This window comes from Montipora capricornis, chromosome 10 (genome assembly GCF_036669925.1).
Source record: "Montipora capricornis isolate CH-2021 chromosome 10, ASM3666992v2, whole genome shotgun sequence".
NCBI classification, from domain to species: Eukaryota; Metazoa; Cnidaria; class Anthozoa; order Scleractinia; family Acroporidae; genus Montipora; species Montipora capricornis.
Window position 1 is genome coordinate 12,503,479 of NC_090892.1, and position 15,000 is coordinate 12,518,478.

General features: G+C 38.2%; 1 protein-coding gene across 1 annotated transcript in view; it reads right to left on the reverse strand.

Moving 5' to 3' along the window:
• Positions 1–5,826: 5,826 nt before the first annotated feature.
• Positions 5,827–15,000, reverse strand: part of LOC138021896 (calcium uniporter protein, mitochondrial-like) — an 18,698-nt gene continuing 9,524 nt past the window's right edge. The window contains exons 3-6 of the mRNA XM_068868918.1: positions 12,044–12,331; positions 11,091–11,182; positions 9,158–9,430; positions 5,827–7,980 (exon numbers count right to left, since the gene is read on the reverse strand). Coding sequence (XP_068725019.1) covers positions 7,774–7,980; positions 9,158–9,430; positions 11,091–11,182; positions 12,044–12,331 — 860 coding nt within the window. The 3' untranslated portion in view covers positions 5,827–7,773. The remainder of the gene's footprint in view (positions 7,981–9,157; positions 9,431–11,090; positions 11,183–12,043; positions 12,332–15,000) is intronic.

Genomic DNA, 15,000 nt, shown 5'->3' on the forward strand with positions numbered 1-15,000 from the left:
ATACCAAAACAATATCGTGCACTGTTAGAGCTACATATTACGCAAGGACAGATCTGTTTCGTCGTACGAACGTGTGAGGACCTGTGAGCCAAAGGGCCTCTTCTGGTATGACTTCTTAATGACCCCCCAACTTGAAAAAAATTGTCTGGAACGGTGCACGTACCACAGGCAACCTGTATCCTCGCGGAGGGTCTAGTATTTATATAGTACGCAGTATATTTTTCTCAATAAGTAGTATGTTTGTCTTCACAAGTTGTATCTTTCCCAAGATAAGTTGTATGTATTTTCTAGATGTCTTAGATATTCTACAACAAGTAGTTTGTTCGAAACGGTGCGCTATTTTTAACGTTTTTAACCTTCTTAATATGTTGTTAAAAAAGTTCTACTTTGGTCAAACATTTTCTTACCTTAGAAGATAACTACTGTTACCTGTGGTATTCCGGTTTTCGTAGACTTAAAAAGAGACGCTAATAGCAGCAGTCCGTCTTAAGTCAACTTGAATGATATGCTCTAAGGATTATTTATACCATTCAGAAACAATATTGAATAAGCTTGATATGTCGCGCAGCTGTGAGGAAATTAGGTTTTGTGACAACGAGTTGCGTCTATAAAAAAAAAATGCTAGCCATTGATTATAGCAGCTTTAGATCGAATACAACAAAAGACAGCTGGTTCAATATTCATGTACCGTTTTTCAATTCTGAGGTGTATTACGTTGCCCTATTTAAGTTGTACTGATGATGGAGTCATCTGACAAGAAGAACGAATTCCAATCCTACCATAGAGTAACCAGGCTATAATAGGGCCGTTTATACAAGAGAAAATAAGCCGCGGCTAACTCTGGCCACAGCTTACGTAAGCCGCGAAAGGAACTATATATACGAGTATAAACTCGTATAAACCCGTGAACGTCGATTTTGTACCATTTATACGGGGTGTTCGTGGCTTACGTAAGCCGCGGCCAGAGTTAGCCGCGGCTTATTTTCTCTCGTATAAACGGCCCTAATATCTCGTAAAATTGGACTTCGCCGCAACACCACATACGGACTAAATCAGTACAGAAACTCATGAACAGTGTACAGCTGTTGAGCAACTGAACAATATTTTTGATGCAATGCGTCATTTTCCTCATCCACTATTCCCCACATTCTCAAATCCCGTAATACATCGGGTGAGACTAATTCGAGGAACTGCAGAACTTGTCGAACATGCGCAACCTTGAGGAATGACTGTATTGAAATGACATGATAAAAACGATGACATTTACATTAATATTTGTTAAATATCGACTGTGCCCAGCGATTACCGCGTCCCAGGTGCCATTCTAGTTGTGATCTGCATATTTGCACCATCCGCCGGTTTCTACCTGTGTTGTCTGTTCATTGTTCTATGCGGCACCTTTTTTCATTTTGTGAATTTTTGATTGAACTTTTTGCAACAGCAACAACACAATACTTTTGCCAAATATTTCCACCAAGAAAAACTTACCGCAGTTAAAACATAGTTTGAAGGTTTTCTATTGGTGCCATGGAAACTCTCAAAATTCCTACTCAGGACATTTTTGGATCTCTAATGTGTGAGCAAATTGCTTCTGAAGTTCAAGTTAACCTATTTATTTGATGGATTGCCTGACAAGTCACAATAAGAGTGACAATATACCGGAAGGATATTAAAACATTCTTGCAATTTATTTTTTATTACTCAATCTTTTTATTTTTTTCTTTTATTGTGCATAATTTTCACTGAATTATGCAATATTATTTTTTTTAAAGCTGTTTTATTTATTATTTATTGTGAATTTTTAGGTAACCCATCAGTGAGTGAAGTTGTTTCCTTTGAAGGGTTTGTGTCGATATGTAGTCCTTTGTATTGAGCGAAACGTTAAATACAATCTGCTCCCTGCTTCCGGTGATGTTTCGTTGTTGTCGTTACGAAGGCATTCCGACGAAAGACTTGCCGTATTCACATCAATGGAAGAAGGAACGTATCGTTGGTTCGGCTACATGTTTTACCCTCTGTGGAAAAGTTGATTCTTCTCGGCGATAAATAAATGTAGGATATACGTATACGCTCAGGATTCAAGTGTATTCTGTGCAAAGGCCATGGCCAAGATCAGGGAAACGGTAAAACCACCAAATTCAGGGAAGATCAGGAAAACCACCACGCACTGACCAAATTCTCCCTGTAACCACAAGCGATTGATAAAACCAGTCGAAGTTATAACTGGCAATTTTCCTGAAGTCAAATAGACGCCGTAAAACGAAAGGAAATCAGAATACAAACATAAGAGGCAAATGAGCCGATGACCGTCCGAAGTCAATCTCACCAGCAAATTCGACAAAGTAACAACACAAAAAAGATTAGGAAACCTCAACATATACGAGACTGTAAAAGGAACCGCGTAAAGGTACTGAGCCATGCGCTAAACGAATGCAATAAAAAAACGATGACAATGAACAGGCAGCGAAATAGCATCACGTGACCTGCATGTCCAGGAAAAAAGAAAAAAATGAGAGCTTTAAGGCGGGATCGTCTTTTGAGGTCTTAAAATGGGTTGCTAGATTTGTTATTGTGACTTGCTACGAAATCCACTAGATAAAATTGGCAAACAGGTGGTGCAAAGAGGCAGATCGCAGCTAGAATGCACCTGGGACGCGATAATCGACGGATACGGTCGAAAGATTAAACAAATGTTAATGTCGTTCCCATCGTTTTTATCAAGGAATTTCAATAAAAACAATCATTTCTCTAGGTTCCGCGGTTCTAAGGTCTGCTGTTCCACAAATTAGTCTCACCCTGATACATCTTTTTACCCCTTTCCTGAGAAAAGAGTCTCCTTCGATCTCCCTAGATAAGTCGAGAAGAGGAAGAAAACTCCGCTGCCAGTCGCCTCGACTGGACTTTCTTTAAATTTGCCGCTCATCCAAAGAAATGGATGAGTCCGTCCAGTTTCGACTTGTCAAACCTGTTTCTTTACGGCGTCATCAATATTTTTGTGGTAGAGCAACGCAAAGAGACAAATACACAAAAATAGGTACGCGTTGCGCACATGTGAGTAGTGCACGTGGTACCCCCTGGTCTTGTTGTGTTTGATATCGGTGCTGTATTTGCCTAGCAGTGTCAACTCGGCTAGATGTTTACAAGGGAATAACGTTTGAGTGCATTTGTGTATTTTTAGCTGAACAAGGAAATGGCAAATTTAACGCAAAATATCGTATCATTTTTTCGTCATCGATTAAGTAACAAATTCTCTTTGTTTATTTCTGGCGAGGTAATTGATCGATTGTCTCATTATTTATGCCCGCCGTGATCCAGATAGTGTTATTTCACTGCTGGTATTATTTAGGCTACGTGAGAATTTTCTCCAATTTTGAGGACATTTGTTTTGCAGATTCAGTCACCGAAAGCTTCAGTTTCACCCAGTTATTTTCCGGTTGATTTTAGGCTGTTAAATGACATGAGGATTTGAAAGGGCTTCTCAGCTTTGTTTTCCATCTCACCTATAACACACAGGCGGCTTCCGCTTCTATTTTTTTAAAAGAAAAGTGACGTGAAAAATTGTGTAAATAAAGTACAAGAGAAGAAAGAGGTTATCAGATCAGTGAAATCACCAGACACAGACTTTTTTATCTACATGTTTACCAGTCAGATCCTATCGATAAAAGCAAAATTAAAGCAGTGTTAAGAAACGTACACTTCCACTCGATGACTAAAAGGTTTAGACACATGTGAAAAACTTTCGTTTATTCAGAAGAGCTCGTATTTCTATTATTTTTGCGCAAAGCGCCGTTCGAATTTCAACACAAACGAGCTGATGAAATCTACCTTTTTGCTGATCGATAGCAATGATAAAGTTAAAAATAATTTTCCACTGTTTGTCTTTCTGTTGCAGGAAAATTGCTCTTGAATACTTTTCAACGCAGGCAGAGAAGTTGACCTGGTGATGGTTGAGAGTAAAAATATTTTGGTCGACTGGTGATTTTTTTCCTCTTCTTTTTGACCTGCAGAATGTCTGTGGAATTTTGCTGATCGATCGAAATGATAAAGACGAAAATAGTTTTCTACTGTCTTTCTTTCCGTAGCGAGAAAATTACTGTTGAAGGTTTTTCAATGCAGGGAGAAACGTTGACCTGGTCAGTTTGAAAGTAAAAATGTTATGGTTGACTGGTGAATTTTTTTCTTGTTTATTTGACCTGCAGAATGTCTTTGGAATGTGAGCTTGCATGGCGATATCCATGGACGGGAAAAGAGTGATTTTTTATTTAAGACATTTAAGAATTTAAATATGTCTGTTAATTTGATAATAACTTGATAATTAAGAAAGGAGAAAGGCGAGAAGTAAGCCGCAAACAAACTTCAAGTGAAACTTCAAGAGAACAGTACATTAGTTTTGTAATTCATGCACGCGCTGCAGCCCTACAAATCTTCCACTCACTCAGACAGCACCGATGACAACATGGGTATTTGCAAAAACACAGAACGCTTCATTGTTGACTGACTTGAATGTTTCCCGCTTCCCTCAGCTGTGAGATCGACGTATCTGAACTTACTTTGAACATGTGTTGTCCGTTTTCCGAAACAAATGTTCCCTCGTTGCTGTTATCCGATAGGAGTAAGATTTATATTTAACAATTATTCCATGAGCGCGCGTTGGATATGAGATAGATAGCTAACGAGGCGCGTAGCGTCGAGTTGGCTATAATAATCTCATATCCAACAAGCGCGAGTGGAATAATTGTTTTATTAAAAACGCCCCCAACATATAGAAAACTAGACTACAATAAAAATAAAAAGGCCCAAAAAATCACGCGTATGCTTGCCGTGTTTGTAGATCATCATCAATCAAAACTCTCGACTTGCATTATCCAATGATCCAGTTTTTAATAAATGGCATTATTAAATTCTCAACCTCGGATAATGCATTTCGCGTGCTCTGATTGGTTCACTCAATCTCGGTTATCAGCTCATATACCTTGGTTTGACCTTTATGGTAAATGATTGCGTTAAGCGTTGCTAAAATAAAAATGTTTTCACCGGAATGCGAAATTACTCTTTGAATAAAGCCAAAAAGGAGAAAAAAACTTTTTTGTGGAAAGTTTGGATCAATTCCGACGTTTAGAAGTACGCGAAAAGGCAAGAAATGTTTTTGTGATGAGCCTGCGTCTGTCTGACAACAAGGTATTACACAACATCGCATCAGTTCTCATCAAGTTTTTTTCGATTTCGCTCGGATTTGCTCGCTTTTTCCGCTCGTATTTCGTACTTCCAAATTTTTGGAGTTGAAGGAATTTAATAAAACAATTATTCCATTCGCGCTTGTTGGATATGAGACTGGCTATAGCCAACTCGGCGCTACGCGCCTCGTTGGCTATTTACCATCTCATATCCAACGCGCGCTTACGGAATAATTGTTAAATATTTGCCATACCAGCCTTCAAGAAATGGATTGTACGAATAGGCATTTTTCGATAGATTAAAATTCAGCTTGAAAGAGAGGTTTACAGGACAAAGACAAATTAAAGAAAAATGGATGATATGCAAATATTTTTCACATTCATTCCAACGTGTTTCTATTGTTTTTGTCCTTTACTATCAAGCTGGATATTTGATATTTCGAAAATGACCTATTGATCAACATCCTCCCTTCTTACTTATTCGTGTTTTTGACTCTTTTGGAAACACCTGTTTTTCTCCAACACTCCCAACTACAGCTGCTCATTAAAAGAAAAACAAGTCCCTCTTCAGTTCTGTTTGTTGTTTCTCCCAAATTACTGTACGAATTACTATTCATTAATTGCACGTGATTCAAAGCATTTTACACAAACGTAGCTCCTTATCACTCTTGTAATTGTTCAGATACAATGTTCAACCAAAAAATTCCCTTGGGGTCCGCACAGGAGGCCTCTGACACATCCTATTCACCCATTTCCGAGTTGCTGCATGCCTCAGTTTCAAAGAGAGTCCTGGTGCACAACATTTCAACTGGAAATGATGAATTGCGTATTCTTATGCAAATCAAACTCAATTACCTTACAACAGTTGAGCATTCAAATGGAAATGAATAGCATATTCTTTTGCAAATCAAACTTAATTCCCTTACAATAGTTGAGCACCAAGACTCACTTCGAAACCGACACAAACAGCAACTCGGAAATAGCCCAGTGAGGACATTTTCCTTTCGTTCACGGTCAGTGCCATTTTTCCATTCTAATGCAGGCGACCCTAAGCCACAACGACGAAGACGAGAACGAGCCGGAACATCACCAGAAAAAAAATAAAACCGCGTATTCGCAGGAATAATTTGGCAATAATTGCAAATTCCTCCGATTGGGAAATGGGTGCTAGCTCTCTAGGAATGCAACTTGCCAGGCAAACAATTTTGACACTAGGTCTGGAAAATGAGAAATTCAGTGAAGTCGAATGCTATGGTTCTCAACAAATTAAACCTTAAGTTTGACAAGTCGACAGCAACGAAATATGACTTAATTGTGAAATTGGAGAGCCACTGTTTTTCCTTATTTCGCTTGCGTTTTTTTCTTCGTTTCTGGCGTTCTCGTTCAAATCGACGAAACGGCCTAGAGATAGATGTAAAGATTTTCCAACATCTAACCAGTAATCACATAATCCGGCGCAACCAACCACAAATCAACTACCGAGTTGCTTGGCCGAAATATAGTTGAAAGTTTTGAATAGAATAATAAAAATAAAACATTTTATACATAATAACACCAATAAGAAGTTGCCTTAAAAAAATAACAATTCGACCAACTCAATAGGCCATTTCCGAGATCATGTCTGCCTCCTCTTCAAAGCGAGTCAAAGTGCTAAGTTTTTCTTACGAAAATTAGTTTTCATTCATATGTAAAGTGGAACTAATTACCACCACAAAAACGTCGCAATTAGACTCGCTTCGAAGAGGAGGCTGACATGAACTCGGAACAGGGCCCGTTTATCAAAAGTCCCGAAAATTTTTCGGGCCCGAAAAGCCATTTGTGAAACGGTCTACCGCTTGTTCTGGAAAGCCGATCTTTTAACATTAAAAAAATTAAATTAAATTAAAACCTTTGATCCCCTTTGGACCACTTTTTCTCGTTTCGCTTCACTTTTCAGTACAACTTTTGTTGAACTAAGACTACCAAGAAAGAAAGGGATAGTTTCAATCAAACGTCAAATATGGTTTTAACAGTGTTCGAGAGAAAATAGGGAGGAGTACCGGTACACAGAACGCCATCTCAAAATATCCAGGAAATACAAGTTTAGAACATTTCTTTTCTTTAGTCAAATGTGCCAAGCACTAAATTACGAAAGGTCTTGGTTTCGACAGCCAAAAGGACTCCATCTTCCTCGTGGCGAAAGACTTACCGTAGCGAAAAAAATCTATTTTGAAGTGACGTTTTGCTTAACGGTAGGGGTGCTTAAACTTCCTAATAGCAATTCTTCCTTGCTTTCCCTTTTCTTTACTGTGCCACGCATCACAGGAATCCCAACTTTTCAGCGACTTTGTCTCTTCCCTTTGTGGGAAAATCGATAGAGACTACTTCGACGTTTCGGCAGCCATTTTGAATTCTAGATATTATGGGATGCTCAAGCGGCAAATTAATATGTATTTGCCCTTGGGCATCCCATAACAACTAATGAAACAATACAATTAAAAAGGCCGACGTATAGTCGAAGTAAGCTGATAGACTACTTAGACTCCAATAAGAGTTCCGATTAAAATTTTCACCTAAGAGTTTGTCGATTGCTCCACGAGAGCTTCGCAAATTTAACTGTTCATTGCTCATCTTCTTTGTTATCACTTTTGGCAGATTTTGGAAGATGCAGAAACAGCGGACTACGAAGAACTTTCAAATCGCCTTCAATTTTAGCGACGGAATCCCTGATCTCGTTGTATCTTTTCACATCTAACGTCTTCCTTCCGGAAAGTTTGTGGAAAAACATTAGAAACTGCCGGTCGCGAGCGTCATTGTACATAAATTCCTGCAAAATAAGACCAATTGTTCTTCAGTTAATGCATGTCTTGATATGAATGAGTGAATGAAGGAAGGAAGGAAGGAAGAAAGGAAGGAACGAAGAAATGAAGTGGGTTAGGTTGGATTGGTTTTAGCCAATTTATAAAATCATAGCCACAGCCACAGTTAGGTGGAAATTATGTGGCAACCTTATTTGGGGCCTTGTTTTATCCCGATTTGCACAATTTTTGGGGGATTGGATCAGTTGAGAGTGCACGTGACTTTCATGCTGGTAGTCGTGAGTTCAAAATCTGGAAAGGAAAGGTACTTTATTTAAGTGTCTAGTCGTTCTAGCACTGGACTGTAAACTGAAATTAACAATTAACGCAAATCAAGTAAAATGTTGGTTTGGAGAAGCAACAAACTCAACCCACATATGACGTTGAGTCTGGGAATCGAACCCGGTGTCCTAGCGAATTTGGACCCCCCATTACAGCTTATTGAACTGTTTATCGAGGTAGAGTTATATTCTGGATTAGGAAAACTGACCGATACCATAAAGCAAAAATCTCTGAGAAAAAGCCCACATCAGTTAATTTTTCAGTAAAGATTGTTTAAGGCATTCGCGGAGGCATTTTGCAAAGTAGATGCGAACTTAACTCCGTTCTGACAGAAGCTTAACTCACGCACTAGGAACTCATTGAATTGTCGACTTTTAATAAAAGTCAGACATAAGCTTCACTTAAGGTTGTTTGAAGCACACGCTATGGCCTTTCGTAAAGCGTTGCATCTTTCACAGTTCTTTTTCTTCCATTTGATAGTTTGAATGGGCGGCGCTTTCACAAAAGAGGTGCCACTTTTTGAAATAACAATTACATCACTTGGATGGAAAACGCATCGCTAGAAGTTTACTTGACTACAATGCTTCAGAAGAATTTTCCCTTTTTTGTGACCAAACTTTTCCAATCAAGAATTCTCGTATTAATTTTCAATAAGGAAGATAAAGCAAATTACGTAAACGTTTCTTACAACTAAAAACAATTTGCAGAGGAATTTTATTATCTTAATCGCTTATTTTCAGGGGGGTACAAATCCGCAAAAGGGGTCCATTTCCGTTAGCGGATCTGGACGGGGGGGGGGGGGGGGTCCAAATCCTCTGTGACACCGGGCCACATTGATGGTGGCTTCCTTCAATCACTACTCACCTGCCGTGTAAGAACGAAGTAAGTATATGCAACCATGGCTGTACCATATCCCACAAAGTAAGTTACAGGTTCCATAATATCCCATGAATACTCCCACCATGTCAGACGTGCTAGTAGACCAAATTGCAGTGACATGAAGGCCAGTCCTCCCCACACAACAGCTGTGGTTCTCTTCGCTGATTTGCTTTCAATGTCTGCTTTGAGGTCTTCTAAGGGTTTGAGTTCCAACTGCAACTTTTCCAGCTCTTTCATTAAACAGCGTTCTTTCTCTAGCTTGAAAAACCAAAACAAAAGTTACAACAAGAGAAACTCATAAGATTAACTCACCACAGTGTTTCCTTATTTTCACTTTGAAATGTCCTGGGTGCCCAAACCTTGAAGAATTGTGACATGTTACAAATAAATAAATCAATAAATGTTTGCCCTATTGTTTTGACACAAAGACCTTTGTATAATATTTAACATTAGGGCAACTGTGACAGGTCACAATTAACAATCATATTCCAAGAGCATCTGTTGGATACAAGATGATAGATAGCCAATGAGGTGTGTAGCACTGAGTTGGCTATAATCATCTCGTATCCAACAAGCATGAGTGGCATAACAATTATTGTTTTATTAAAAACACCCACAACTTATGAATAAATCTTCCCTACTTTATTTTGCAAAAACAAAAACAAAAAACTGATGCATACAGTTACTGATAAATTCATGGGAAAACCATGATATAACGGCACCCTAAGCCAATCAAAACTCTAGAACTGCATTATCAAAATAATTAATGACCTATTCAAGATGACAGTGCCTGGGTAACTTGAAAACAATATACTTGTAAGTGCTTATGAAGTTTATTCATCGTTGATGAAGTACATGTGGAAAATCAGTTTAACCATTTGAAACCTGCCCCCTTGACTAGTATAATCGTCTGGTGCTAGAGTAGAATTTATGAACATCACGTTTAGAAGGGAATGGGATAAACGTTAGCACTCCTTTCTTCCTTCCAGTAGTTCATATACTCTTTTTCTTTGAATTCTCACTTTGCTATTTTTCACTCTTCCACTGCAAATAATGAACTAAAAAAGACCTTGAAGTATAAGCGTCAACTATGTACTTACAATGACAGCAGTACATAAAAGTTGGGAACTTTCGTAACTGTGTATATTTACTTGAAGAGCAGAATCATGGGCGTCATTTGTGACAATAACGCTATTTTGCTACATTCCTAGATACAAGGGATGGTTAGGTTGAGAGGGTTAAGCGAACACTTTGTGAATGGAGTGTGTCTTTCTCTTTCCACTCTTCGCTCTTCTGTCCTCCTAATATTGTGACTACCTTTCCTCCTAGCTGCTAATAAGAATTCTGTCTCCCAAAGTTTGCCCCCATCTCAGACTCCCACCTTCTCCGGTTCCAATGCTCTCCTTCTTAAGTACTTTATGAGCACCCCCTTTTTAGTTTTTTATCATCATTGCTTGTGGCCTGTATCCATTCCAAAATCAATTCCCAACCTTCTCTTGGATTTGTGCCAAAGAATTTTAAATTTTAAATTTTCACCAATACTGGTAAATGGTTTACAAAATAGACTGGGTGAATGGATTTTCCACAATGGTGACTCAGGGTTAATAGCAAAAAACACAAGTGCTCCTTTGAAGGACCCCAAACTACGACCTTCCAATTAGCTAAAGGAGACTTGTCACAGCTTGGCGGTTAAACTAGCCTCAGGTGAAAGGTATGAAAGTAAACTTGACCTTTCGCTTGTTTTGAAGAAAATGCACAGGAAAACATGAAGCATGTGAGTTATGAAGAATTAAATGCAAATTGAGAAAGTCTTGCACTTCAATCTCACTTACTGTGCAACTATATCCCATGCGTCACCACTGGATTAAAGCATTAATTAAGTTCACAATAATAGTTTCTTTGTTTTTGCTTTCTGTACCTGATGTTGTTCAATATTCATTGCACTATACAGCTGATGAACCATAGTTTTGATGTGTGCAACTGATCTCATGTCATCCATGAGAGTTTTACCTATAAGCAAATAAATGTCAGCAAAGTTTTGAGAGATTCCTTGAATAGACAATCATATGTTGTTGTTCAATGGCAAGGAAGCTAAAAAGGTGTTTAAATGTTAATAAATTACAGAAGAGCCAATAGTTTCTTACTACAGTGTAAAAACACTTATTAATTTTCAAGCCTTGAAATAAACAAACTTCCAAGTTCAGCAAAATTTGAACAAGCAAATGCTTGGAAAACAGAGTTTTAAAGTGGTACTACGACCAAAAAAAACATTTCTCTTTTTTCTTTGGATTTCAAAACTATGTTAACTAAACACTAACTGACCCAAGTTTTAAGTTCTGATTTTAAAGAGATACCTGTTTATTTTAACTGGAATTTTCTTATTTATTGGTCCGCCATTACTAACTTTAAAATCTTGAGAGAGCTGGGTCGAGGAGAAAATGACGTCAAAGACTCACTAGTTTAAGAATGCAATGCGTGTATACGCGGCCGAATCAATATGCAGCACGGGAGTTTCGGGCTTTCAGACTTTTAAACCCGTGTTTTGCATATGCAATAAATTGATTTTACACGCTGAAATTTTAAGCTAGTGAGTAAATGACGTCATTTTCTCAAGATCCAACCCTCTGAGGTCCAATCGGCCAGTTTTGAACGTGAGTAATGGCGGACGATGAAATCCAAAACCTTACACTCAGAATAAACAGCCTTTGGATAAAACTCAAAACTCAAAATTTTGCCAGTTAGGTGTTAGGCAGACACGCTTTCAAAATCTGAAGAAAAAAAGGAAATGATTTTTTGATCATAGTACCACTTTAAAGTTAAGTGATACTTTGATGATAGTAACAATAAATTAAAATTTTCAAAATAACTTACTCTCATCTGGAACTGACACAAAATATAAGTCATCGTTTAACACCAACTTAAAATTGGATTGCAGTAAAACATCTATGCCAGTGCTTCCCGAGATTCTGGAACCATCTTCAGTGTGAACACTGGCTCTTTCAATGCCTTTATCTTCTGTCTGTAGATCTTGAAGGAAATCTTTCACTGTATGACTCAGTGGCTGTAGAGTGAATTCACATTTTTCTCGTCTCGATGGTAGAGGTATGGTAACAACAGGAAAACCACACTTGAAAGCAACTGTCACATACTCTGAAAGGTCTAAAATTCAAAAGAAGACAAAATTAAGGATGTAAAGTGAAGGAGCGATGAGCACATTGTTATCTTAAATCTTACATATAACAGAAAGGTGACATGTCAATGACTCAAGATATGTAGTTGGACACCTGCGCACAACCTAGCATTATTATTGAGAGACCAGTCAAAATAAAGTACATAGCACAATCAGTATTGAAACCAGATTCAAGTCCTTTAGATTCCCTTATAAGGACATGATGCCTTTGAAAGGTTCTTTTTTTTTTTGGCAAGGAAGTCGTTCACTGCATGACTGAGTGGTTGCTGAGTGAATTCACATATTTCCTGTAAGGATGGCAGAGACACGGTAATAACAGGAAAACCACACTTTTGGGCACCTGTAACAGGCACTTAAAAGATTGGAAAAGGGTGCCAAAATAATGATGAAAGGCAAGGTAATGTTTTGATGGGCACATGTCGTTGGTCAAAAACTCATTGACAAAATAGATGCCCACCTGTACACGGCAAAGCAGAGAATTTAGGGACAGACCTTGAAAAACTGCAGAGCATTACTGGTACACCTACAGTGTTGTATTTACCTTCAAATTCCCTTTAAAACACTATGCTGATTTATTGGTGCCGAAAAGGTAGCAAGAGAGGAGGCAGCACTCTCCTCAGAAGCAAGGAGGTCACCGTGGCAACTGAGCCACAGTTCACCTCCCAAGCACCTGTCAATGCATCACTGGGAGAAAAACATTTGTGTAGATTGTATACTAAAACCAAAATATGCCAAGGAGGGAAAAAAGCACGCAAGTGAAAACACAACTCAAGCCAAAGCATATGGCAATGTCCTTGCAAACCTCCTTGGAGTCCCCCAAATATTCCAGGCAAAACCACTGCATTGGCTTGGTTTTCACTTTGCCTAAAATATATTTAGCCTCATATTAAACTTGTTGTCCCTTAATTAAAATAATCTGGAATGTTCCAACTGGAAATAATATTGCCCCAGGCCTATGAAAGCAGGGTTATACTCTGCCTGCTTGCGCTTCTAATCATTTATTATTATTTTGCCTTCTGCAGAGAGTTATCAAGAAAAAAAAATTAACACAGTACAGTATCTATAACTGGAATCTTAACTTTTGGCAAGACTTTAGTCTGTTCTAAATATTAATTTAGGCGTGTGCATATGCATTGCATTTTTAAACTCGTGAGTCTTTGACCTCATCTTATCCTCGATCCAGCTCTCTCAAGATTTTTAAAGTTAGTAATGGGTGGACCATTAAATAGAAAAATTCCAGTCAAAATGAACAGGTGTCTTTCTGAAATGAAGGCTTAAAACTTCGGCCAGTTAGTGTTCAGTTAACATAGTTTTGAAATACAAAGAAAAAGTAGAATTAATTTTTGGTCACAGTAGCACTTTAATGCCATCAACGCAGTAAGAGAGACATTCATGCCATTATTGTAAGGCCTGGGCAAACTGCTTTAACATTTGCTTCAACATCTGTTCGATAACAGTGATATTGAAACTGTTTGCTCTCCCCCTGCCCCACACACACTCCCTAGAATTATGTTGAATCGAAGTTGAATTGATGTTGAATGAGTTTAAAAGCATTTAAACTTTGCTTCAACAACCATTCAACATTAAAAAAAAGACAATTTCTTTTGTTGTTGCAAATGTTGAATGAAGTTGAAGTCGTTTGTCCCCTTCTTTCAACCATAGTAATAACCGTGGCTACAGCCTCGGACTGAATACCAGGCCAGACATTCCAACCCTCCCTATTTGATGTGTTGCCTCCTGCACTCCCAATTTTTAATCAGGTTCTCCCGATTTATCATAAAAATTCTGAAAACAAGGAAAATACTGCTTATCTTAAGTATTTTCTTGCAATCTGAATGTGAAACATTACGTATTACCGGTACACTTTCTTATCCTATAATCTCTAGCCCAGTATCTCCATTGAACACCCTGTGTTGTGCAGACTCATAAGGCCAGCAGTCTTACTCCATAGTACCCGTAGGTACGTCATGTATGGGGAATTATTATGTACCCAATACGTATTATATTATTACATACATATTATGTCACAGAGGTACACAGTGTATTCATATACAACTAACATACCTAGACACAGCTATACACAGCTATATAGAGCTATATAGAGCTATACACAGACATTCAGGGCTATACACATTTATACATACCTATACATGGCTATACGGAGCTATATACTGCTATACAGTACTATACATAGCTATACAGTGCTATACAATGCTATATACAGCTATACATAGCAGTACACAGCTATACAGTGCTATACACAGCTATACAGTGCTATACAGGGCTATACAGAGCTATATACAGCTTTACAGTACTAAACATAGCTATACAGTGCTATACACAGCTATATACAGCTATACATAGCAGTACACAGCTATACAGTGCTATACACAGCTATACAGTGCTATACAGGGCTATACAGAGCTATATACAGCTACACAGTACTATACATAGCTATACAGTGCCATACACAGCTATATACAGCTATACATAGCAGTACAAAGCTATACATAGCTATACACAGCTATACAGTGCTATACAGAACTATACACAGCTATACATAGCTGTACACAGCTATACAGGGCTATACACAGCTATACATAGCAGTACACAGCTATACAGTGCTATACACAGCTAT